At 43.5% G+C, this 24,033-nt stretch overlaps 1 protein-coding gene across 1 annotated transcript in view; it reads right to left on the reverse strand.

Annotated features, from left to right (window-relative positions):
- The window catches only part of odad2 (outer dynein arm docking complex subunit 2), a 185,183-nt gene that overhangs the window by 94,822 nt on the left and 66,328 nt on the right, over positions 1-24,033 (reverse strand). Inside the window, exons 6-8 of the mRNA XM_047568767.1 lie at positions 16,419-16,550; positions 635-716; positions 48-133 (exon numbers count right to left, since the gene is read on the reverse strand). Of these exons, the coding sequence (XP_047424723.1) occupies positions 48-133; positions 635-716; positions 16,419-16,550 (300 nt within the window). The remainder of the gene's footprint in view (positions 1-47; positions 134-634; positions 717-16,418; positions 16,551-24,033) is intronic.

The raw sequence follows: 24,033 nt of genomic DNA on the forward strand, positions 1-24,033 counted from the left end.
ATGGAAGAAACCTTTGGATAGCACACACAGAAAGAGATGAGGTTTACCAGAATACGAATGATTTCCTCTGGTTTCTTGTCATCCACAGGGATTCCATTGACCTCCTTCAGTTCATCCCCAACATGAATCAGTCCTACCACACAGACACACAAAGTTTATTTATCTGCAACCATTGCGATATTCCATTATATTAATGTCTTAATTCAGGTGAGCTACTGTATAGACATCCAGCGTGCACCAAGCCTGAGGATGTGTACAGAACACTAGATTAATGTTTGTTATTGTGGCGGCATTTCAGATTATTGTCCACACATGTGGAAATTTGCCTTTGGCTTGACTGTGGCACAGCTGAAAAACAGACTGGACACAATGAATACAAAATATAACTGAGAACATGGGCTAAGAGAAAAGATTCTCCATGTACTTGTCATTCATTCAAAGTGGATTGATTCAATTTATGGCACAGAGCCGGCAAGCTTAGGTTCTTGAATCCATTTCTTCTTTTCCACACACTTGGTGTAATAAAGCTGCACTGTACATATCACTTTCACACTTAATACCATACCGTAGACAAATGTTTTTACAGACACAAACACACAGCTACAAAAAAGATTGAAAAATTGTTGGAACTGACCGCTTCTGTCCGCTGCCCCTCCTCTCATGATCCGGGCCACGAGGATGGCTCCAGTGTGGTCATCACGTCTTATTGTTGCTCCCTAAGAAGGAATTAAAGACACTAATCACACATGGAGTGAACTGAACTGCCTTTCTGCTTGTCTGGGCAATGTTTTACTGCTCAAATGTCAAATGGCAAATATCCTCAGAGGACAGTAAAAAGGATCTGGTTGAAAATGAAGGACTTTAAACTGCACTCGGGATGCTCATTTTTACCAAATGGCTGATTTATGATTAGTTTTCCAGAAAAGGTGGACGTGTCTTTCACTGGCGTAAGAAGGCTGTCTTTTAAATGACAAATACTACAAAGCTATGGCTTTGTCTCAAAGAAGGGAAAACAGAACAATAGGAGCATTCAATGTGATATTTAGCTTAATACAAATAAACAATGGAACACTGACTGATCTGAAAGGATGGGTATGTTCGGCAGTATCACCAATTTTCTACATTTCTGCATAAAAGATGAAACAGAACGGAAACATTATACTTATGCATTTATTCTTCATCATTTGTATTTTTTGTGTGAGGTAAGTTTTCAGTATCTGCTATGACCTCCTTGTGCAGAAATGACAGCCCATTCCTCAGAACAGGACTGCTAAAGTTTTGAGATGCTGGTTGGTTTCCTCACACGAACTTCTTGCTTCAGGTCCTTTCTTAGAAGTTTTATTGGCCTTGTTCATTAATTTTGTTCTTTAACTGTTTTTTCCTATAACAACTTGTGTTCTTGAGCTAGTTGTCTTGATGCATGACTCAATTTCTCTTCAGATTCAGCTAGTATCATTCATAATTCATTATTCCATCACTGATGACAAGCCGTCCTGGCACAGATGCAGCAAAACAGGCCCATCAAGAACAATATGACTGCTATGTTTCATGGACAGAATAAACTACTCTACGTTGGACTCATCTGCTCATAAAAACATTTCCTAATAGTCTTCTGGCTTGTCTACAAGATGCTTAGAAAACAGTAGACAGGAAAAAAGTGTCTTTGTCCTTGCCACTTACTTACTTACTATTGGCCAATGTGAGAGAAGCCTTTAGTTGCTTAAATCTACCCTGGGAAAGAACCTTAGGGGTTTGACCTCTTGGACTACCATGCATCTTGCTTTTGGAGTGATTTTTGTTGGTCGACAGTCTCCTTAAATCTCCTCCATTTGTTCATAATCTGTCTAATTTGTGGATTTGTTGATTCCACTCTCTTTAGAGCTGATTTTGTAACCTTTTCCAGCATGATGAGCAACAGCAACTCTTTTTCTGAGCGCCTCAGAAACACGTCCAAACACTTTCCTAAACATGTGTTGTGAAGATCAGACTGAGACAAATCCTTGATTTTTCCTCAACAAACAGGCACTGAACAACACATGAGTCTCATTACATTGATTGGAAACCCCTTTAAACACGTGGATTCTCATTTGGCATTGAAGTGAACTTGTAATTCTAGCAGTGCAACTCCCAGAGATGTAATATTGGCTCATTTTCCAAATGAATCCATTGGGTTCGCTTTGTCTACTGTCAGGACTTCACTGATGTAATTTTTATGCAGAAATGTAGAAAATTCAAAGAAGCACTATAACTTCAAATATTCTTCTACGGATTGTCTGAAGTTGAAGGCAAGGACCTTGGAGATAGAAGCCTAAAAATATTCCCATAAACACATGTATTTATGAGATTGGTGCTTGGTGCCAAGAAGACACATTGAGAAGAGTATAGTGTTTCAACTTCCTTATTTGAAATGACAGTGCTCAGCTGTGATGCATTTGCCTGGAAACCCAAACAGCCTTTTTTCCCCTTCACAATAAAACAATAGGCATAATGGCTGCCAACCTGTCACAGCCCTCCCACAAACACCATTTAGGCACCAACCTGGCTGGGATTTAGGGCGGAATAAGATGACAAACTGCAACCCAACGTGTCGTCATCCTCGCTTCGGCCTAATGACCTGAACCAGGCAAATGTGTGGTCTAGTTGACACAGTTTGTCGTGGTTCCAACTCATTCTTCCACCCTTTCCTAGCAGTTATTCCCATCAGCCCTAAAGACTATTGTTATTTCTGCCGCCAAAAAATGAACCAGGCTGGAGCCTTCCTGACCCCAGTGAGCGGCTGTGTTTTATTTCAACTGTCCAGGTAGGCTGCTGGACTAAAACAACAACTCACCCTACGCGTGGACGCTCCAGTGATGAGCTATTTTCCTGTTTGCTTTCCTCTGACAGGTTCAGAGTTGTTCTGGCTATTACCATCGAGGGAGATATCAAAAACAACAAAAGCTCCTCAAAGACCAAAGGAGCCTCTGGTTTGTGCCACTTTGGCAATACCATTAGCATGTCATCTTCATTGTTTTTACAACCTATTCATATCTAATGGTTTTCCTCCTAGATAATGGTTTCCTCAAGGCCTTTAGGGTGGGTGGTGTGTGTGTGTGTGTGTGTGTGTGTGTGTGTGTGTGTGTGTGTGTGTGTGTGTGTGTGTGTGTGTGTGTGTGTGTGTGTGTGTGTGTGTGTAGAGATCGAACCAGGATAAGACACCAGGATAAGACAGTGGTGGGGTCTGCAGAGAGTTGCAAATCTAGTAGAATAATTGGGCTAATTAAAGAAACCTGAGAGGTTTCAGTAGGAGAGAAGTTGGTGAAGCAGGTCAGAGAGAGGTTGAAGTCACTGTCAGAGCCCAGTGTCAGGGTCACATATAACCCCCAGATTGTGACTTAAAGCAGCTGTCTGTGATGCCAAGGCCCCCAGACTCACTTTTTTTGTGTGAGTGTCTAAAAGAATATAGTGCTACAGGGAAAGAGACGGACTGTGACAGACAACAGAGTGAAATGGGGAGTCTGCAGGAAATCTCACAGGAGTATTCAGACATGTGGTGATTAACTTTCTCTACGTTTTTCACCCTCTTTTTTTTTTGAGTAGGCTCATGTTCAGTGGTGTGATGGATGTTTTTATTGTGTCCCCTGAGGCGCCTGGTGGCTGGTGGCAGTCTAAAGGCTAACTAAACAGCAGAGAAGTAACCTTGGACGGCAATGATCAGTCTGCACAAACTCCATAGATACCCTCTATACAGTATATACCTACATATATAGTCTCCTGACATATGGTGTGTAGATAAGAATCGTGTTTTGAAACATATTGTTCAAATCATGAACCACTGGCGCCATTTGCAAAGACCACTTATTGGAAGTGGCAATGGGAAACATTGTTCAACCATGCATAATGGACTTTTCCATGAGTGGTGAAACAAACAAACATGGTTATCTGTGGACATATAATGCAGACCCATGATCCTTCTTGTGTCTTGTGTCTCTTGTCTGAGTTGTTTAAAGCTGCAACGACTATGAAGACGTTCGAGAAACTTTATCTGACTTACTGTCCAACATGATTGGCCCATGTACATGCCAGCTAGCTGCTTGCTGGTGAATTACAAAAAAAAAAAAAAAACTATTGTTTAAGGGGGTAAACAAAAGACAGCACTGATGACATTATTATATTATCTATGGTCGATACAAAGCAGTGAGGACACTCGGGTGCCATTATCTTCGCACAGTAAGCATAAAATAGAAAATGTAACCGAAGAGAGAATGTGTCTCACCCTTGAAGCACATACCCCTTCCCCCTCCACCTCACTACAACCTCAGACCTCATTCTCTGAGTCCTCTAGGGGTATATCAGCCTCTCCTGGAGGCCTGACAAATGCTTTAGAAGCACCGAGAGGCTGCTGCAACCAAGGGGGCAAATCCAACCTCCTGAACTCAGCATCACCTTCCCCCTCTTGTGCCGTGATACCCTATGGGTGTTATCATCAACATCCAGCCATGCGTGGCCACTAATGAGGAGTGCTTGCTCTGTTAAACAAATACATAAACAGTGTAGGCTTGAACCTAAATAAGCTATGTGTTTGAGGGGGCCGTACGGAAGGAGGAAGAAACAAGGTTGAGTAAAGACCCTCCAGCAACAAGATGGGCTTCCTGGTGGAGCAGCTAAGTATTAGCACAGACTGATGGTTAGGTTTACACTGAGCCTTCAACGCCTACTGGCACATGGAAGCCATTTCAGACGTTTCCCCGCGCATGGAAACAGCACAGGAAGTCAGGAGGGGAACGACTACGCCTGTGGAAGCGCATGAGCGACAGGCATGTGTAGGTGTGTTTTTGCGTGCATGCAAGCGTGTCTGTGTGTCTTTCAGTGATAGGGTAGCCGTGGGCTTCCACCTGAAGTCAGGCCAAACAGGCCTGACAGAAACCTCAAAAGACTGAATGATTGATGCTGGACAGTGGCTAAGCCTGATGAATGAGCTGCGCTATGTTACCAATTAGAGACAAGGCGCCACTTAACCATCAAGTGGCTCTACTCCACTCTTGGAGGACAGCATGGTGTGCACACAGGATGGTTAAATAAATTTTATGTTGTTAGGGACTGATTTTCTCTTCCTGTTGTCAGTCTTTGCTGCAGTCTACACTATAAAAATAGACTTTAAAGCAAGTTTCTACAGAAAATCAGCTATCAAAGAACAGAAGGAAATACAGCAACAAACATAGAGACGAGGTCATCTTGGCCTGAGGAAAGCCTCCTAGCTGTGGTCAATTAGTCACCAGTAAGGTGATCCCGAAGACTCCAATCCTAACATGATCAGCACCATATGCAGCTGCTGCTCCCAGCTCTATATCTCCATTTCTAACACATAAATGCCTCTGATTGTTATTGTTGGGCTGGCTCAAATGTGCCGGCTTCGCGTCTGCTGTGTGATGGGGGAGAACTGGAGCGACGCTTGTCCGTATCAAGCCATCACCCCCTCCCCTCTTCCCCATGCACAGTGTACTGGAGCACACATGCCGACATGGCAGCCACTTTAAGTATGTGATGACAAATGGCTCACACCTCATTCAGTGCAGCAAGAGAGAGAGAGAGAGAGAGAGAGAGAATAGGGACTGATATTTGGATCCCCTTATGTATGAGAGCGTGTGTTTATTAGAGGGAATGGAATGGAGGCAAGGTTGTCCAGCAAGCTGTCAGCGCACTGTAGTGCCATGAAACTCCAGCAGATAAGAGGAGTAAGACAAGCTGGAAGTTGGATTTCTCACCACGTTTAGTTGGCACCATCAATGTCTGGCAAACTAAATATTTATAAGGCAATTAGAGTGCCCCCTAGCTGATGGGCTGAATGGATGAGATTATGGGGGCTGGTTGGCTTATGCTGTACATTGGTTCCTATGGATGACGAGAGGGCTGGCGAGTCGTCTTGGCCCTTGCTCATCACACGTCTCGGAGTCTAGGGCAGGCTATGTGTGGCCTGTCTAGTAATTCACACAGCGCAACAGATGGATCTTAGCATCTCTCTAACCGAGCCACGGCCACAACTAAAGCCACTCCACTATTCCTAAGCCGCCAGGGAAAACAAGCACAGTGCTCCATTTCAAACACGCGGCCCTCGGCCCGTAACGACCACTCAAAACACCGCCCCATGAACCGAACCGAACGCCACAGCATTTGACAAACATTATTTCTCCCTCTAAATTGGGAGCGACAAGGGAAAACAAACGCGAGCGGCCGGGGCAGGGAGGCCGACGTGTTTTGACATGATGTCACTTAACGGCAAAAGTGTAACGGCGACAATAAACTCCTGCTGACTGACTGTGTTGACTGCTATGTTTAGAGGTATAAATACAAGTGTAGTGGAAACACATGCTGGCGTTCTTCACACCAGATGTCGACCGTGGAAAAAAACAAGTACAAAGTGGGAATGGGCCTCCTGGACATTAAAATACAATTACCTCCAATCATATCTGGTGTTGGAGTGTGTCATTTCATCTTACCTCACTGAGATGGCATAGACCCTTCCACACACAGCATATTTATGACTTCTTATACACTTCCTTGAAGGCCACAGGCCCCGGTGCAGCTCAGAAAGACTAAAAATCATTTAATATTAGTGCATTCGGTCAAGATCAGAAAATCCATTATTGTATTATGACCACCTATAAAGATTAATGTGATATAAGCTCTGTAAAGAGTTAGCGGACCAGATGAAAACCTAAAATAATGTTGCAAAGAATTAGGAGAAAAAAAAAAGCAGTGAAAAGTACTTAAAATTTTTATGTCAAAAGATTTTTCTCCGTGATGCAACAGAGCTGCTGCTGCAGGCCAGTCCCCTCTGGGTGACCCGTTGAATGCCATCCCACCTGTTTTATTAAATCACTCGCGATTGAAACTAATAAAAGCTGCTCCCAGTGTACCCCCCTTCTAAAGCGGGCTCTGGTTTCCCCACTTTATTTCCTTAACCCCAGTCCTGACCCAGCAGTCGCAATTAACAAGTACACTGAGAAAAAGGAAAATTGCGGCTCCTTATTATGATAATTACAGGGGCCGAGAAGGATTGCAGGAGGGATTGCCACTGCCAGATAATGTGGTGCAGAGAGCTCTCTGACAGGACGGCTTACCATCTTTTGTCTTTCTATGCCCCCTCTTTCCTTTTCCTCCTTGGCCTTCTTAATGTTAGAGCAAGTCCTTACCCAGTTACTATACAAACACGTTTAGCAACCCACCTCTCTACTTCAGACAGGTGGCACTGAATCTGGGTGTGCAAATCTGTGTGTAAATATGTGGCTATCTCTCTGAAAGTGTGTATTTGTTTCCATAGTGCTAGTATGGATCACCATGCAGACAGTATGGTGATTCATGTAGACTGAGTGGAATTGCCGTCTCCCTGCTATAAGCTGGAAAGTGCCAGATATTTAGTCATGATGTACTGAATACGTGTGTGTGAGAGCTGTATGAGAGCATACAAAGAGACAGTTGTGTCACAAGGAGAGTGGTCCATCTCTGCTCTGGCATTGTTGAGTGTTTTTCCTCGTCGTTATCCCGAGTAAAGAAAGCACCACTTTCACATGTCACTTCTCATTTCCAAAGAGCGTTGGGAAGCAGAGGCCGCTGAGGAGCCCTTGGTCGGATGGGGCAACAATGCTCGCATTCAGACTCCAGGCCGGCTCACTGGCTCTCGGCGGAAAAGAGCGAGAAGTGTCAGGATGTGTGTCTACGTTTATGATTACACTTGATGGAGGAAGACGTTTTATTTAAGAGGGCCGAGAGATTAGAATCTGGGAATGCGTCAGATGTGGCTTTGGAAAACCGTGTGTGTTTTCACATTCACCACTCAACGGGCTACAAGGGTGGTGTAACAGCGGCTCCACGAGAGCGTTGTACAAGGACTAACATACCAACAAACACCAGGGCTTTCGCATGACTGCTTCAAGCGTATTTATATTTTACTGGATGGAAATTATATTTATGCAGAACATCATAAATTGCTAGAGAGGATTTTATCCACGTCTTCTGTAACATGTACACAAACTCAACCACATTTAGTTGCTCAGTGATACATAAACACCCAAAGCTATCCCATAATAACTTGTAATAGACTTGATGATAGAAATAATAAATAATATGTGAAGCTTCTTGTTACATAGTTAAGAATACTTTTATGGTGGTTTTGACTGTTAGACACTGACGGGAGGATCAGTAAGACTCCCTTGGCGCTGTCAAAACTGCCGTCCAAAAAGTCTTGCGCCTCACTGCTTGAGGTTTTGAGCACAGTGTTGGCTCTGTACTGGACAATTAGACTGGAAGACAGACCAACTTACCCGCCTACAAAGTTTTTGGAGAGGAAGACTGGTCTGGAGTTGTGGGGAAATTATTAAAGATCTGCCAGGCTAATTAAATACTAATGTAACTTACACATCAGACATACCATCGTAATGATTGACAGCAGAATGCACAATGCTGACCATCTTGTGTCATTTGCGTTCACAAAAAACATGCACAAAAGTAAACTCACAAAAACATGCACTCTGTGAAACCTCAAATACACAAACAAAGAATTGCGTATGCAGAGGAGCTCACAATGAACGGACAACACATTCAGGTCGATGTGAAATTACACACAGGCAAATAAAGACGCAACATCCTGCGCACAAATCCAAACACAGAGGCAGGAAAAACGTATGAGTAGGCAGCTGAACATGCACACGATGACACAGTGAAGCACTCAACATCAGCACAGCTTTCCATCTTCTTTTGTAGCACCCTCAAGACGCTGCAGCCTAATCCATCAAGTGAAAGATGCATTGCTTTTAAAGCACATGTGTCTGTCTGTAAAACACTAACATGTGTGCTGTCTGCTTTAATCTCATTAGCTGCTCCATTAATTTCCAGCCAGTGTCATTACTTTGCTTTCAACTTTCTCATGTAAGCAGACAATAGAAAAGTCACCTTTTTAAACCGTTTCCATCCATCTAGTCTCGTCTTTTGATAACTCTTTATCCACTGTGGAGACCTGTGTCTGTATACATTCACACTCGCAGATTAAATGCATACTAATGTGAATGGCATGTAGTCTCAGTTGAAGAGGAGCAGCTATCTGAAACAGCGTATTCGTGAAAGACTTCCAGACAAACGGAATCGGAGCAGGCCGGATTTGATTGTCCTAATTGTGTCAGACAGATGAGGAGGACCGTCTGCAGATGAGAAAAGCATGGCATGTCAAATTGCCAATGGCTCATTCCAGCGACTGCCATTCATGGAAAACCAACTACGTCATCAACAGAATCAATCACAAGACTTTCCCGTCTCATCACAATTATCAACTCCCTTATTAAGTAAAGAAAATCCACAGACATCAATCATGCAATTGGAGCTTTTACAATAATAATGTCGGACATGTCGTCTGCATTCGTATGTGCAGCGTCTACTACGGCGCTGAAGTCCAACCAGTGCTATTTGTGGGTCTATAATGAGAAGTCCAGCTGATCCGCTGGTATCCAGCGGCTGGGAGGACTGGGTGGCCCAGGCCCAGTAGTGGTATAGCTGTATTGATTGGTACTCGCAGTGATGCCAGGCGAGACGCTATGTACTATGGCACTGCCAACTGGATGGCACAGACGCTGCAGTCTACGGTTTCTGTTTAACTACACCCAGTGACACCTAATCGTAATGGGAAAACCAACCCTGTGTGTGCAACAACACAGAGCAGAGAGGAAAAGAGAGAAGAAGAGAGGATGGAGAGTGATATAGACTAGGGCTGCAACAACTCTTTGACCTCAAAGGCCTTTTGCAGAGACAAGTTAAAAGTTAAGAAATGTATTGAACAGTGACGCAGACACTTGAAAAACGCTTGTTGTTGATGATAATTTCATCCTGCAGAGGGCAACGACACAATCTGTGGCTCAAACCGGGACCAAAGAAGAAGAAGTTCCATGCCTACTAAATAAATTAAAACCACTCCTCGCTGTTGAACCTCTGAGTATTTGGTCTATTTCAGTGAATTTAATCTGACTGTTGGTTTGTGGTCACAGCTTTGTAGTTGTCCTCGTGGTTTATCAGTTGTTTTTGAGAAATGATCAAAGGCTTAAGAGAGGATGCTAATTGCTAGCATGGAAACTCTGCGTTCCAGCTTATTTACAAGTATGTTTTTGCACATACAGACCTATAAAACTAAATACTATACATTTCCATTCCATATATGGCCCATCGAGCATTTATAAAAATGATGCATTAATTTCTTCTTCATCCTTCATGGCGTACTCCATACACTAGCGACCTTTGTTAAAGCAGAGTCTGTCGTCGCTACTCGCGTTGGATATAATATTAGTTTAGCCCCAGTCTGCGACCGGCCCAGCCTGTCTGACAAATTTTAAAACCCGGTGTGGCCCTTCACCCTTGCTGTACAGAATAATACAGCTGTATTTCCAATTAGAAATTGAAAAAATAATGTGCAGATTAATAGATTGAAGAAATATTTAATAGTGACTGACACTGATCCTGTCACATTCCTGGCAGCAGGGAATTTATGGTTGCTAATAATGGCTAACAACCTATGATGACAATTGAGGAGAGGTGGTGAGTCAGTTTGGACAGTTTATAATCAGAATTTGGCTGTAATCTCTTAAACAGTATAGTGGCTGTACATCACCTCAAATACAGTGTGCTATACATATGTAAAAAAGAAAGAAATACACAAGAATGACTAAAGTAAATGGGGCTGATGGCAGAACCAGATGAACAAAATGAATTTAAGAGTGGGAGCAAGGGGGATGAGGAATATGGTGTGCTTGTAGGAGGACAACTAAAGATGAAATGAGTGGGAGAAGTGATTGAATGTTACTCCCGGCAGAAACGAGAACCGGCACCGACCGAGTGGCACGGAGTGAGCCGGCGAGTGATGCAGAAAACAAACGAGCACACAGCGGGGCACACGCGGCGAGCATCTCGCCGTCTGCTATTTGCATCTGCGTCACACGGCTTCCAGAGTATTCAAAACGAGAGGAGCAGAGTCGGCCGCAGCGGGCTTGTCGGCCACTAATGTTCTCACATCATAGTGATGGTCACCCAGAGCAGCTGCGGTGCACCCGTCTGTGGGCGTCCAACGTCGTGTTTTGCTTAATGCATTTTGTGTGTTAAGATTTGGATTTTCCAGGACGCCATAAGGTGATCCCGTAGACACCAATTCACACAATAAGGATTTTAAATTTTCAAAATAAACCTAATTACAACTACAACCAAACTACAAATAATAAACCCAGACATAGTTCATGAACAGCAGCACTATTATAACATTTAGTAGTCCCATGTTTTGAGGTCTCTCAATCCTTCTGGATCTGTTTTTTCTCTTGGCTAAGACGCATGAATTGTGTAACACCAGTGCATTCCACTTTCTCCAACTGTTGTCTACAGTTTTCCTATTAGTCAGTCTACACTGAAGCCCTTTATCACCAGAGGCAAACTTCCCAAGTAAATCAGCTACACCACCACCACCACCACATACTCAGCCCTGACGCAACCCTCTCAGTGCTCCAATTTAGACCCCCATCCAAACGGTTCGGAAACCTTATCCAAAATAACAAATTCTTTCAATAGAAAGACGGCTGAGTTGATGTATCTGCATGCGCACACATGTTTGTGGACGCTGCTCTCCAAAGCCAATTATTTCATTGCCCCGACACTTGAGATAATAAATCAGGCCGTTTGGGAGAGCGCTGGGAGAACAGGGAGTACAATAGAGAAAGTGAGAAGGAGAGGCAGAGTGAGAGGGAGAGGGAGAAGAAGAAGAAGAAGAAGCAGCAAAAGGAGAAAGGATGAGAAAGAAGAAGAAAGTTGAAGGAAGAAGAAGATGGAAAAAAGAAGGGGGAAGTTGTCCTGGAAGACAGAGTTTTTTACTGTTTCACTGAAATGTGGCATGAAGTCACGCTTTGAGAAACGATAGCAATTAATCAGAGCTACTGAACACAATCCTCTCAACTAATCACAATTAACTTAATGGATGATTCAAAAGGAACGAGGCCTGCGTGCTAGCTGCAGCTCTGCCGCCGAGATCGTCCAGAACTGTACGACGAGAGGAAGCGAGATGAAAAGTGAAACAGAAAATAAAAGAGCGCAAAGTAAGGCGAGACGGAAAGGAAATGAGATATTGTACAACCTCGTTGTTATGATGTCAAGTTTGAGAATTTCAGGCTGATTATGTGAAATTGCGAGTTAAAGGGCACATCCAAATCAATTTGGTGCGGCAGTGAAATGCGGACCCTGCACAATTAGAGGGTTTTTTATTGGTTACTGGAGTGGCTGTGACTTCACCACGCACACCGGACCTGCTGGCTGCTTCCCCAATGTGAAATTTAACTGTTCATTAGGGTCAGTTCCACTTTACCGACATACAGGAGACAGTGAAGGGGCCTGAGGTAGATGGGTAGAAGCATTCACTGTCCAACTCAAAAACTGAGAACCTTCACAAAGTAATAGAAGATTTTTAGGATGGATATTTGCCACTTAGTGCTAAGTTTTGATTTATGTCAGTATTTAAACACATACACTACAGAGTAAATAACACTTCTTTGCTCCACACTTCTTTCTTCTGCTTTCTTGTATGGGTGCTCAGTTGTGAAACCCATGACAAACACATCCATGACATGTTTGTCATGAAGGCTGTGGAGCTAAAAGTGGGTTTAATTGGTTTCACTTCTTTGTGCTGCAACTCTTGTTTGAAAATTTTTGAAATGGCTTATGTGCATTAAGATAACGAAGATAAAATGACTGTAGCTACTAGAGGTTGTATAGACTAGTCCACTAATGCCATAACACGTTAAGTGTCACCACGCAGCAGTGGTTCATGTCTAGCCCATATACTACTGTGATATGTCGGTCCTGAAATACAACAAAACTACAACTGCAATGCGCACTCATATTGAAAAGTCATCTGCTAATGCTCGTAGAGGAATTGTCCAAATCCTCTGGACAGTAGCCAATTAACAACTTCACCAAATGTCCTGTGGTGACAGAGGGAAGGAGGCTGCACATCAACTGTTTGATAAAGTTAAGAGACCTTTAGCTGCAGTACAAGGAGAAGGCTTCAGAAAAATACCGGCTACACTATTCCATCCAACAACACGCTGTGGAGTCCTATGAAATGCTACTGATGGTGCTAAGTTGCAACCTGTGTTTATACTGGTTATACATATCTACAGCACACACTGTCTGTTCTCATTCAGGTTATTCAGGTCAATAATATTTGACGGTAGTCGACTGATGTCTGATTTCATACAACTCCTACCTGATAAACAGCAGTATCTAGGAGTCTTTGATAAAATGACTTTTCCTAGAAAAACTGATCCAGCTCTTTGCTCCATTCCCAAAGGAACCATTTGATGAATGCAAGTCTTACTCTCTTGGGACAAAATAATTCCTCATGGGTCTCAGGACGGAGCGGAGTCCCAGGTCTGACCGTACAACATGATGGAAGACGCTGTCAGAGTCTTGTTGTAATTTTCAAAGGTGGCTCAAGTTGCCACTTTTTCTTTGTGCCCGCAGAGCAAATACAAAAACCATCATTTCTTCTCACCACAACAGCAGCAACCAAATTTTCTTTCATGCATTCACATGAACAGTGTGCCCTGCAGTACAATCCCGCTGTTGTCCACACCATGGTCAGGCCTAAATTATAGCCGTAGGAGATTATGGGCAGTAACTGATCCCTGTGGGTCTTTAGGGCACAGCTTGGCAGCATTTGCCTCCACTGAGTATGAAGACATTGCAGCGCTTGATTTTGATTCCCTTGCTACCGTGGTATTAATTGCAATGGCATATTGGAGTACTGTTATTATTATTTTGAAAGGTGTTTTTATCTAAAACAAGTGGGAGGTTATACAGTAATGACCTGCTTTCCTGCTATAAATCTTACTGTGTAGCCTGTTTTGCTTCAAAGCCCGTAGGGAGTGAACATAATTAAATATAATGGTAGAAAACTGAGCTGCCATTGCAAGAATATTGTGGTGATGCTGTGGAAATGTCAAATTTAAAGAGCCACATCGAATGAAACCTCTTTTAAATTAGAGGAGTATTTATAAAAACTGACCTAGTACTGACCCATAAAAACAGTGGAGGCACAGCACCTTCTCTTTTTGGATACAGTCACTTTGAAAAACACAATAACCAAAATGCACCCTCAGCCTATAAACTAAAACTGTAAAAATAATGCATATTCTACACAATTAACGCCTTCTGTGTTGTGCAGTAATACACAATATCACACGTTGTAAATGTGCGTTTCAGATGTTCTCAGGAGCCAAATCACTTAAGACCAAAAAGCATCACGTTGTGTAATGGAATAACACCAGCTAGATGGTTACGCTGACCGGGGCGGGTGTAAATCACATTATGGTTTTAGGGAATGTGATCCAACATCATGCTCAAGAGAGGCCCGGGCAGGAAGTGCTCGCGACAATGCGCGTTGCAAGAGAAAAAGCGAGAATTCCTCCAAGCCACATTATTACGTTTAAGCAGCGCTTGAGGAACATGCAACAGGCAGGAACCCAAAAATGGCTTAGGTGTGTTCTCCTTCCCCCAGGGTGTGGTGAGAGGAGTGCGCCGGCCTGGAGCCAAGATGGTGGTCAGGGTTAAAACCACAATGTGAAAATAGAGCTGGTTGGGGCAAGCGCATGTCCGGCAAAGATCAAAGATGGGCAGGGCTATGGCACACAACAAAGTGCTGCGAAGACGGATGAAGGTCGTTGACAGGCCATGTGTTGAGGAGTGTTTACGTGTTGCAGGACATTGAGGTCAAGTTTGTAAAATTGGGAATTACAGCAAAGACGTAATGAGGATAATCAGGAAAGAAATAAAAAATAAAGGTATGTGTTGCAATTAAAACCAGCTCCAATTTGCTTTGGTAGTTTTACAGAAACCTTTTTGTGCTAAAAGGGCCTGGGGAATGCTTGGAATGGCAGCCATCAGACGACGCAGACACCCAGGATGCCGAGGGGTGGAGTGACAAGAAGAATGCAGGGCCAAGAAGTAAAAGTACAGTTGGGGCTGGAGGCCGAGACTTATGGGTGGTTGTTGACGTCTGGGACGGTGAGATGGACAAGAGAGGCATGTCACAATGAGAGAGCAACACTGACCGGGATAGACGAGGAAGCCATTCACAGACATGGAACCTAGACTGGCTGAAAATACTCACGGCCAAGAGCAGGGTAATTGTGGTTGGTTTTGGTGTGCTTACAACTTCAAGGTTGTGGGTTGGATTCCCACAGGGAAGTACCTCAAAAGCGTGTATGGTATTAGCTTGGCTTATGGTATGGTGTGAATACTGCTTTGACACAAGAGGCAGGAAGTTGGATATTCAGGATTTAGCAAAGAAAGCCTAGAGAACAGCAAAAACATGTTCACCATTTAATTTATGATGAGGATACACTCATCAGGCATAACATTATGACCACCTTCCTAATATTGTGTAGGCCTCCCCTGTGCCTCAAAAACAATTGTGACTGATCAGAGAATGGACATGGGTGTTCTGAGGGGTTCCTGTTAGTAGGGGTCTTTGGGTCCTATGGGTTGAGGGGAGGGGTTGTGGATCATCCCACAGATACTTGATCAGTTTGGTATCTAGTGAATTTGAAGGCTAGGTCAACACCTTGCGCTGTTGTTGTCATTGCTAATAGTGCATTGCTGCAAGATTTTCTCACCAGGATCGATCTGTCTTGGTATTCTCCCGCTATGAGAGGTGCCTGCATGTATGCCTGTTTTTTTTTCTCCTCCCACTCATGCGTTATCTCGTTAACAACGTCAGTATTACACATTTATGTACGCCGGAACACTGTGGGGTAAACAATGGACAGCATGGTCATCAGCGAGTCGAATGTTACCATTGTTGGTCTGTGCATTACAACTTTGTCCCTTTTGCAAAGTATATAAATTCAGCGCGGATTGGAAAATGTCCGACCGCTGCCACAACCAATAAAAAAGTGCGCCATATCGCTGTGTTTATATAGCTGTATATAAACACAGTCGCACAGTTCACATCTCTGCACTTCACAGATCGGTGTTGGGAAGATCAACAGCAAGACTGATGGGAGTGGATCAAAACTTTGCTTTGTTTTGAGATCTGAGTGAGCAGCTCTCGCAGTCCTGGTCAATGTTATTCATTTCTCATATCAATGGTTACATTGATGTGGTTTGTCGGTGTAATTTGATCAAGGTATTTTTATACCTACATTGAAAACTAAAAGTAGAAGAGAGGAGGATAACAATATGTGACAAACAATGTACAGTGTTATCTGGTCCGATACCGAGGTGTTACAAACCAAGTTACAAACCATAGTAGATGACTTTACCTTTTCACCTTCTGTTAATTTCCTCAAAAAACATCTTTCAGACTAGCGGAAGCTGACGGACACTATAAATATACTCACAAGATGACTGTCAAAGGTACTTACAAGAGGCTCCTTATTTTTGACCAGTCTTATTATTTTCACAGAATCCTCGTTGTCACTTATGTCTTCAGGCAGTGGAGGTAGTTCAGGATCGTAACTCTTCTGGGCAACTGTGTCATGGACGGACAGAAGGCTCTAGAAGAAGGAAAACAATAAGCATTAGTCAAAACATAAAGGCCTCAACTTAACCTCAGCATAATTAGCTGAATAAAGTAGAGCAATGCATGTTGTTAAAAGATCTATCTATCATTTGGTTTCTTTGTGCAGGACAGAGAAAATGCAGAGTGCAGGGAGTATGGTTATGAATTGGGGTGTCTCCCTCAGGTTCTGGGTGATGGATATGAACCTGTTCAGAGCCAGAACTTGTAGCTGCATGCGTTAATTGTCATTAGGTCCATGCTCTCCCTCCATACATCTCCCTGATTAAAGGCAACCAGCTCTCGCAATGGACCATTGCTTGCAGGGAGCTGAGAGTGGAAGGGCGGGAGGGCAACCTCGGCCAAGGTCTTCAGCGCCGGCAGTTTTCCAGAGCAAGCGGGTGAACACTGAGGGAAGCGATGTTCTACACCGCGTGGCGGCAAGCTCAAAGTAATGAAGTTCTCGGCCGCCTCAGATATTTCACACGTTCACGAGCAGACATAAAAAGAGACGGGACGCAGACAAGAATGATGCCATTGAGACGTTCATTTTTCAAACTATTTAACGACTGCGTGTGCGGACCGAGATGCAGCTGGACGCGTGCTGCTTTTTCCGTGGTCGAGGAGGGGAGAGAAAAGTGAGAAAAACATCTTCCACCCTATGTGCCAGACAAAGGGGGAGAGAGAGAGAGAAGGATATGGTGAGAAGAGGAGCAGTGTGTTTTATGACATGGGAGCATGCTGCAGTACAGCATTCAAGATGTTGCTAACTGGGAGCAGATGAGAGGAGGAGACACAAGTGGAGCTCTGTGTCCAGGATCCACAGAGAGAGGCAAGCTGACCAACATACACACAGAGTTTGTATCGTGTATACCTGTTAAGACGTTGTTCAATTTATCCTCCCATGACGGCGACCATAAGAAATTATTCCAACTCAGTACAACTCAAGGTCTTTTGTAGTTTTAGTTATGACTCCTACCTATGTTTATAACACTGTACTCATGGGGCCTTTGGCCCAGAGAATGAAAGTAAAACCATCACCAATAAAGACCTTTTAATGTACAAGCATAACATTATGACCTAATATTGTGTAGGTGTCCCTTGTGCCTCCAAAACAGTTGTGACAGTTGTAACACCTTATGCTATTGTCACCATTGCTATGGGGTATGGGTGTCGGGTCTGGTCTAGGTGGGTGCTACTATCATCTAATGTCTAATACCACTGTCATACTGAAAATAATGTGTTGCTGTGGGATTTTCTGACCAGGATCAGCCCCAAGCGAGCGTTTTTGTGTTTATGCCTGTGTCTGCATCCTGCTATCAAGGAGTGTCATTGCTATGGGGTGGGGGTGTCTGGTCTGGTCTAGGTGGGTGCTACATCCACAAGTAACATCCACATGAATGCCAGGTCCAAATGTTTCCCAGCAGAACATTGTGTTGCACAAGATGGCCTAATGTTATTTACTTCTGCTGTCAGTGGTCATAATGTTGTGGCTAATTGGTGTACACCACACTCATCCACTCTTTCCTCTACTTTCCTATCATGTCTTCATTGTACAATAGTTAATGCAGCCATGAATCTAGGAATATGGTAATATCACTAGAAAGAAGCCAAGACCTCAGACAGTTAAAGACACATGCTTAAGACCGACGAAAAAGAAACAAAAATTGTAAATATCTATCACTAAATTAACTGGTTTATATAAAAAAAAAAAAATCTTATAAATTGGCTGTCTGACCATCTAACTGTGTTAGATGTTCAGCTGGACTTTGGCGGGTACGTTTTTATTATAAAATATAGAAGCAATGGACGCAGCTAAAAAGTGCTGTCCAACTTATAATGCATTTCCTGACCCTAAAATTGATAATAACCCTAAACGAGGTTCCAGGTCTCAACTAACCCAGTGGAAAGTTGCAGGCCGGAGCAGAAATAAATAAAATCTAAATAAAATCTGACTCAAATCCCCAGCAGAGCCCACATTTAATTCCACATTTCTCTCTTGCTCACCTTTCCTCCCCAAAATGTTTGTTTTTCTCATCCAAACTTCTTTCAAATGCTATTCATCTTCTCCTTCCTCTTCTTCTTGTTTGGTCATCTTCGGTATTATCTTTCATGCATTTTTCACACAAATCCTCCTGGCTTACAATTTTACATTTCTCAGAACAGGGCTAACAACGTGTTCCTGGTTTTCATCTGCCTCATACATAAACACACGGTTTGTGTTGTATTGTATTTCGGGGGATGTTGTCATTATGCTATTGAAATGTTCTCCTGGAAAAGTAGAAACCAAAACTGTTTGCAGATGAGGACAACAGATGAAATCTGGACGGGAAAACCTGTAGCAGATATGATATGTAAATGATGTTAGTATCTCCGTATTAAGGCCTGGATGGAGAGTTTGCAGTTGCAGCTTCCACAATATTGTGTTGAGATCAGTAATTTTACGCCAGCAAAGTCACATTTTATACTATTTTTCTTATTTTCCCTTTTTTTTTTTTTTCCTCCCACAAGAAATAGAAAAATCTTGTTTGAATTTGGCACTGTAGCAAATTCCAAAAATATCCTATGGTGAAAGTTAGCCAGTGGCTAACAGTGAATCTGAAAAAGAAATACATATATGTTTTTTTTTTTGTTTTTTTTTAAAGTTTGAGGCTGGTTACATGTGGTATTGTGGCTCTCTTTATGGTGTTTGACTGTCAGTCACTGGATCTTGGTTGCAAAAACATGAGGGTCAGTCGGGCGTCTCTCAGGCTCTCAGCGGGGTGATGACCATGTGGGCTTGATGCCCAAGAAGCCTAAGTACAGCGCTCTGTGGACACTGAAGAATTAGTCCTCCAAATTGATCAATAACTATTTTGACGTGTTTTTGACATCCCACATTTAACACTGACGCTGCTTAATTCTAATTTACGATGGGGCTCTGAGAGTCATCACATCCGTGGATCTCGTACTCACCATTGTGTGTTATATTCTAAAGTGAAATAGGCTGCTTTATATACCCAAGTCACTGGCACATTAATATTTACAAATCCATTCTTGGCATGACTGGCAAATTTTTATCTTCTCTTTTAAGCTGGATATGTGGTAATTACAGTCTCTACTCTACAGATATACTGCCAGTTGTGGTTAATAACGTATGAACAGAATTTAACTTTTTGGTTTTCTTCTCCTGGGTCAACAGCAGTCTAACCTCAATCTTCAGAAAACTTCAAAATTTGAAGTTAAATTGATTACACCGAATGATTTTAGAGAAAGAGGAAAGAGGAAGAAGAGGAAACTCTTGTTGTTGCGGAGATAAAAGTTGGCAGAACCCTCTCAACTCAACCTTTCCCCCACTAACCTGGCAGTTTCTGTTTCCTCTGAACTCCATCCATCAGGCCTAATATCATGACCTGGGAGCGTCCTCTCGTTGATGGCACTTCCTTGAATCTGGCATCGAACCCCGCTGCCACATCCTCCCCTAAGGCCGTGCCTAACAACCCGTAACAGAGCCGCTGCTAATTCCTTGTAAAAACTCTCTAGGAAGCAGCAATAACAGCTGCAAGCTAATAGGTAGCACATGGTACATGCCCTGGCTGGTGACCGTTGACATGGGAGTACAGCAACACAGGTACAAATGTTTAACACACACACACACAACTTGGAAACTTTCTTCCTGGGCTGATATGAGTCAGTGGGTCTTGTTATGCCTCAGTGTTGGTGTATTAGCCTCCTAATCAAATCTAGAGTTATATCCTTGTAAAGGCCCTGCAGCTGAAGCCTAAAGAGGAAAGCAGAAAGGAGAGTGTGGAAAGCGAGCTGAAGGGAGGCAAGACCAAACCCTTGTTTTCCAGGCATCCCGGTCTTTCTCGGTTCGTGTGTTTGTGTTCATTAGGCATAATAGGGATCCTAGAAAAACAGATCACTGAGCTTGACTAAATAAACCTGCCTGTACATTCCTGGCATTGGCCTCTCATTAAAGCCCCCGGCCCTGTCGCTGGGCCCACTCGTTTTTCAGCCAACGGCGCAGGATTGGTGCAAGGTAACTAAGGCGGGAGGGACCCCGCTGTGAACGCTCTACCTCGGAGGCACCGCTGTAGGCCCAGCTCGGATATGACTTTCACACCCACCTTCTGTAAGCCTTGAACCTTAGCGCGCGCTGCCCCGAGTCAAATACATGCTGCAAGTGTGCAGTAACAAACTTGGGTAACAGACGCCGGCGGAAACAGGCGGCCATCATAATTGGCACTTTCATCACCATCAATATTAGTCTAGCTGAGGGGGGCTAATATGGGCGAAAGTTGTTTTCTCATGTGTAAATCGTAAAAAGAGAGAAAGTCTGTGGCAAAAAAAAGGGGGAAAGAGAAGGGAAGAGAAGAAGAGAGGGGAGTTTTAAAAGAGCCTGATTTATATCCCCACCCTTGGAATGGATCATTTCAGCCATAATTAAGAGTGATACAGTTACTATCGCACAGAGACGCCATTCAAAGGCAGCAGCCATCTGCTTGTGTTTTACACCAGCAGCCCCCGTGATTTACACCGGGCCTGGCTGGTACGGTATCAAGTGCCCTGGAGGACAGATGGAGACAGAAAGACACAGACAGAAAGAAGTTTTAATACTTGATTTTTGAAGCCCACATGTTGCTTAACTTTTGAGAAACAATGTCAAGAAAATGCCTGCACACCTTAATATGATGCAGTCAAAACTCCCCCTTCAAAACCGAGACACTGGAACTAATCTATTGTTGACCGAATGTTCCAGATGTAGCCAGCCCGAGTGTTTAGCCAGGCGGCTAAGAGCCCAGGCGCTCAATAACACGGTGATGGACTTCTACCAACACACAAGAGGTTTGGAAGTGTGTGTTGGACGTCAATCGGTCAATTTGACAAATTCAGATGTGACCACAAAAAAAAAAAAATGTCTGGCATCATTGTTTTCAACCACATCATTAGAGGAACATACTGCAATGTAAATGAAGATATACTGAATGTAAGAACGCTCCGCATGTCAAGGCGCAGAATGTTGGAGTCCACCTCTGTTTGAACAGAGCACTGACAGCTGCTTGGATCATTCTCTAAGAGAAAAGAGCCACTTGTAGCATTGTACATCAAGGCCTAAATGAGCAGGTTCAAATACTGCTTGGATGTGTTCTAATATATTTTTTGTGGCATCTCAGAGCCACATAATATTTCAAAAATAGCTGGCTGTAATCCTGCTTCAGTGATAAAATGCCATTGCACTGTAGGTTGTCTCCCTTGGCTTCTGCTGCCGAGCTGCCTGCCAAGGTGCTCCGGCCTGCAGTAGAGGAAGCAGTAGCCGAATATTTTCCATTGTTTGGTGCGGAATTGTTTGGCTGACCTCGTTCTGCACTGGAGCTGAGGTCGGTGTTTGGAGGTGGTGGGAGAGCAGAGTGACAGGAGTGAGTAGAGAAAGCAAACAGACGGAGAGAAAACAATTAAATGTTGTTGAGGCTGATAGGACAGGACAGAAAATAGGATTTACAACTGCAGAGGTACTAATGTTTTCACAAGATGAAAAAGTCACATTTACTTTGTTTTAATGCAAACTGCCATAAGAGGTTATTTCATTATAGGTTTAAACCCACCGGTTCTTGTTAATAGATGGGATTTCCCATCTGGTAATTTAGTTTGGCGAGTGAAAGTAATCCGAGATAATTAGGTTGCCCTCTTAGGTTGAAGGTTTCAAGTTTGAGTTCTTTAAACTCAAGGCCTGCTCAGATCTTGCATTAACATCCATCCTGGGGAATCAGATCACAAGGGACCAGCTTAAAGTGCAGGTGTGAACACATCCAGGGAGCACTGAGGACGCATTTGAGAGATCCGATCTCTGACTACATTTGGCAGATGTCTGGGATGCAGGGCGGCGATCAATAAATGAACAGCAACTTAACACGTGTGGTGAAGTCAAGGCGCACAACAGCGCTACTCGTGGTTCTGAAAGAGCGGTACGTAGATATCCATTAGAGACAGCCGCTGTTAAAATACTCTACCGCCCCAAAAGGATGTTGGTGTTTATTTGGATATAGAGTCAAAACTGAGACCAGATCTCATTTGGGGACGCACATAGGGGCGTATTTCAATGCTTACTCACACTTACAATCAAAATGTCAAGGGCAGATGTTAATTCAAAATCAGAAAGAACAAAGTCAAAGATATCCGGTGAATCTTCGACTGTCAAACCCTTCCTTGTCGTCTTCATCTTAAATCTTAATCAAACTATACACAGTATATAACTCAACAACACATTGGATTTAACATCACTTGGATTATACTTTACGATTACACCATTATCTGAAACTATTCACCTCCTGTGGCTATAACTTTAAGCTGCAGAGAGAGCTGGGACTGTCAAGGCCAAACAAATCTAAAAATCTAGCCTCACAACCTGGTGGCGATATAAATGTCACCCAGACAGATCTAAAAATATCACATTTTATAGCAACTGAGGAGGACAGGATGGTTTTTGACACCAAAAACCTCGGAGACAGCGCACCTGGTCCTCGGTCCCATCTCCTGCCTTCAGCTCATCAGCTGATTGATGACTTTCGCAAGATGTGCTTTGATGGATTGACCTCTCTGCCACGCCAAATTCCTCCGCCGTAACATTATTAAAATAATAAACGTGGGGATTTCTGACACCGGCATGTCTCGTGGCGAGTGCGCCGATAATTTGCCGGCGCATTTCACTTCTGGGGTTGACAAAGACGAAAGAGATCACAATGTCCCTGTGAGGCAACGTAGGAGAGAAAAAATCCTGACAGATTCCAGCTATGTGTCTTCAGGATAGTCAGAGGTGAGTGTTCTTCCAATGTATTTGCAAGTGTGATTGTATGTTTTTATTGCCGGTGACATTTGAACCTAGTTTGTCACGCTTCCCTAAGCTATGTGCATCTGTACCTTCAAATAGTGGTTTTATGTCTTTTAACAGGTTGATATAGTTGTTTTGGCAGAATTCAAGAAATGAATCATCATCACTAGCGCAGACAATCAACAATCCACTTCTGGGCCTGATTCATTTGGGAACCCATCTCCTCACTACACTGCCGTTTGACACTAGGAGTTATTGAATATTTGTATGCACTGTGGATGTGTGTGTACTGCGGTGGGGGGAGGGGGGGGGCTTCATAGCGAGCTGTTGTTTCTGGCAGAGGCCAAATAAGCATGACGACAGCGCATTAAAAAATGAACCCGTCCAACTCTGCGCATATTGCGTCTTGCGTGGAGGCAGCTCCGTCTGGCCGAGACACCTGGAGGGGCCTGATGGATGGCCAGAGTTAAGCGTTAGAAAATAAAAACGTGTAAATTTATTTTGAGGCTGTCTGAATCGGGCTAACGAGGACAGCGGCTGCAGCCAAGACGCCGAGAAAAAGGTCCCGGATCTTTGTGTAGAGCGCGATAAACGCACGTGCGCTTCAAAGTCGCTGCTACAATATCCACCTGATATTCTGCGGTTGTTAGAGAACGTGTGATTATAATTTGTC

This window comes from Mugil cephalus, chromosome 18 (genome assembly GCF_022458985.1).
Source record: "Mugil cephalus isolate CIBA_MC_2020 chromosome 18, CIBA_Mcephalus_1.1, whole genome shotgun sequence".
In the NCBI taxonomy this organism is placed as follows: domain Eukaryota; kingdom Metazoa; phylum Chordata; class Actinopteri; order Mugiliformes; family Mugilidae; genus Mugil; species Mugil cephalus.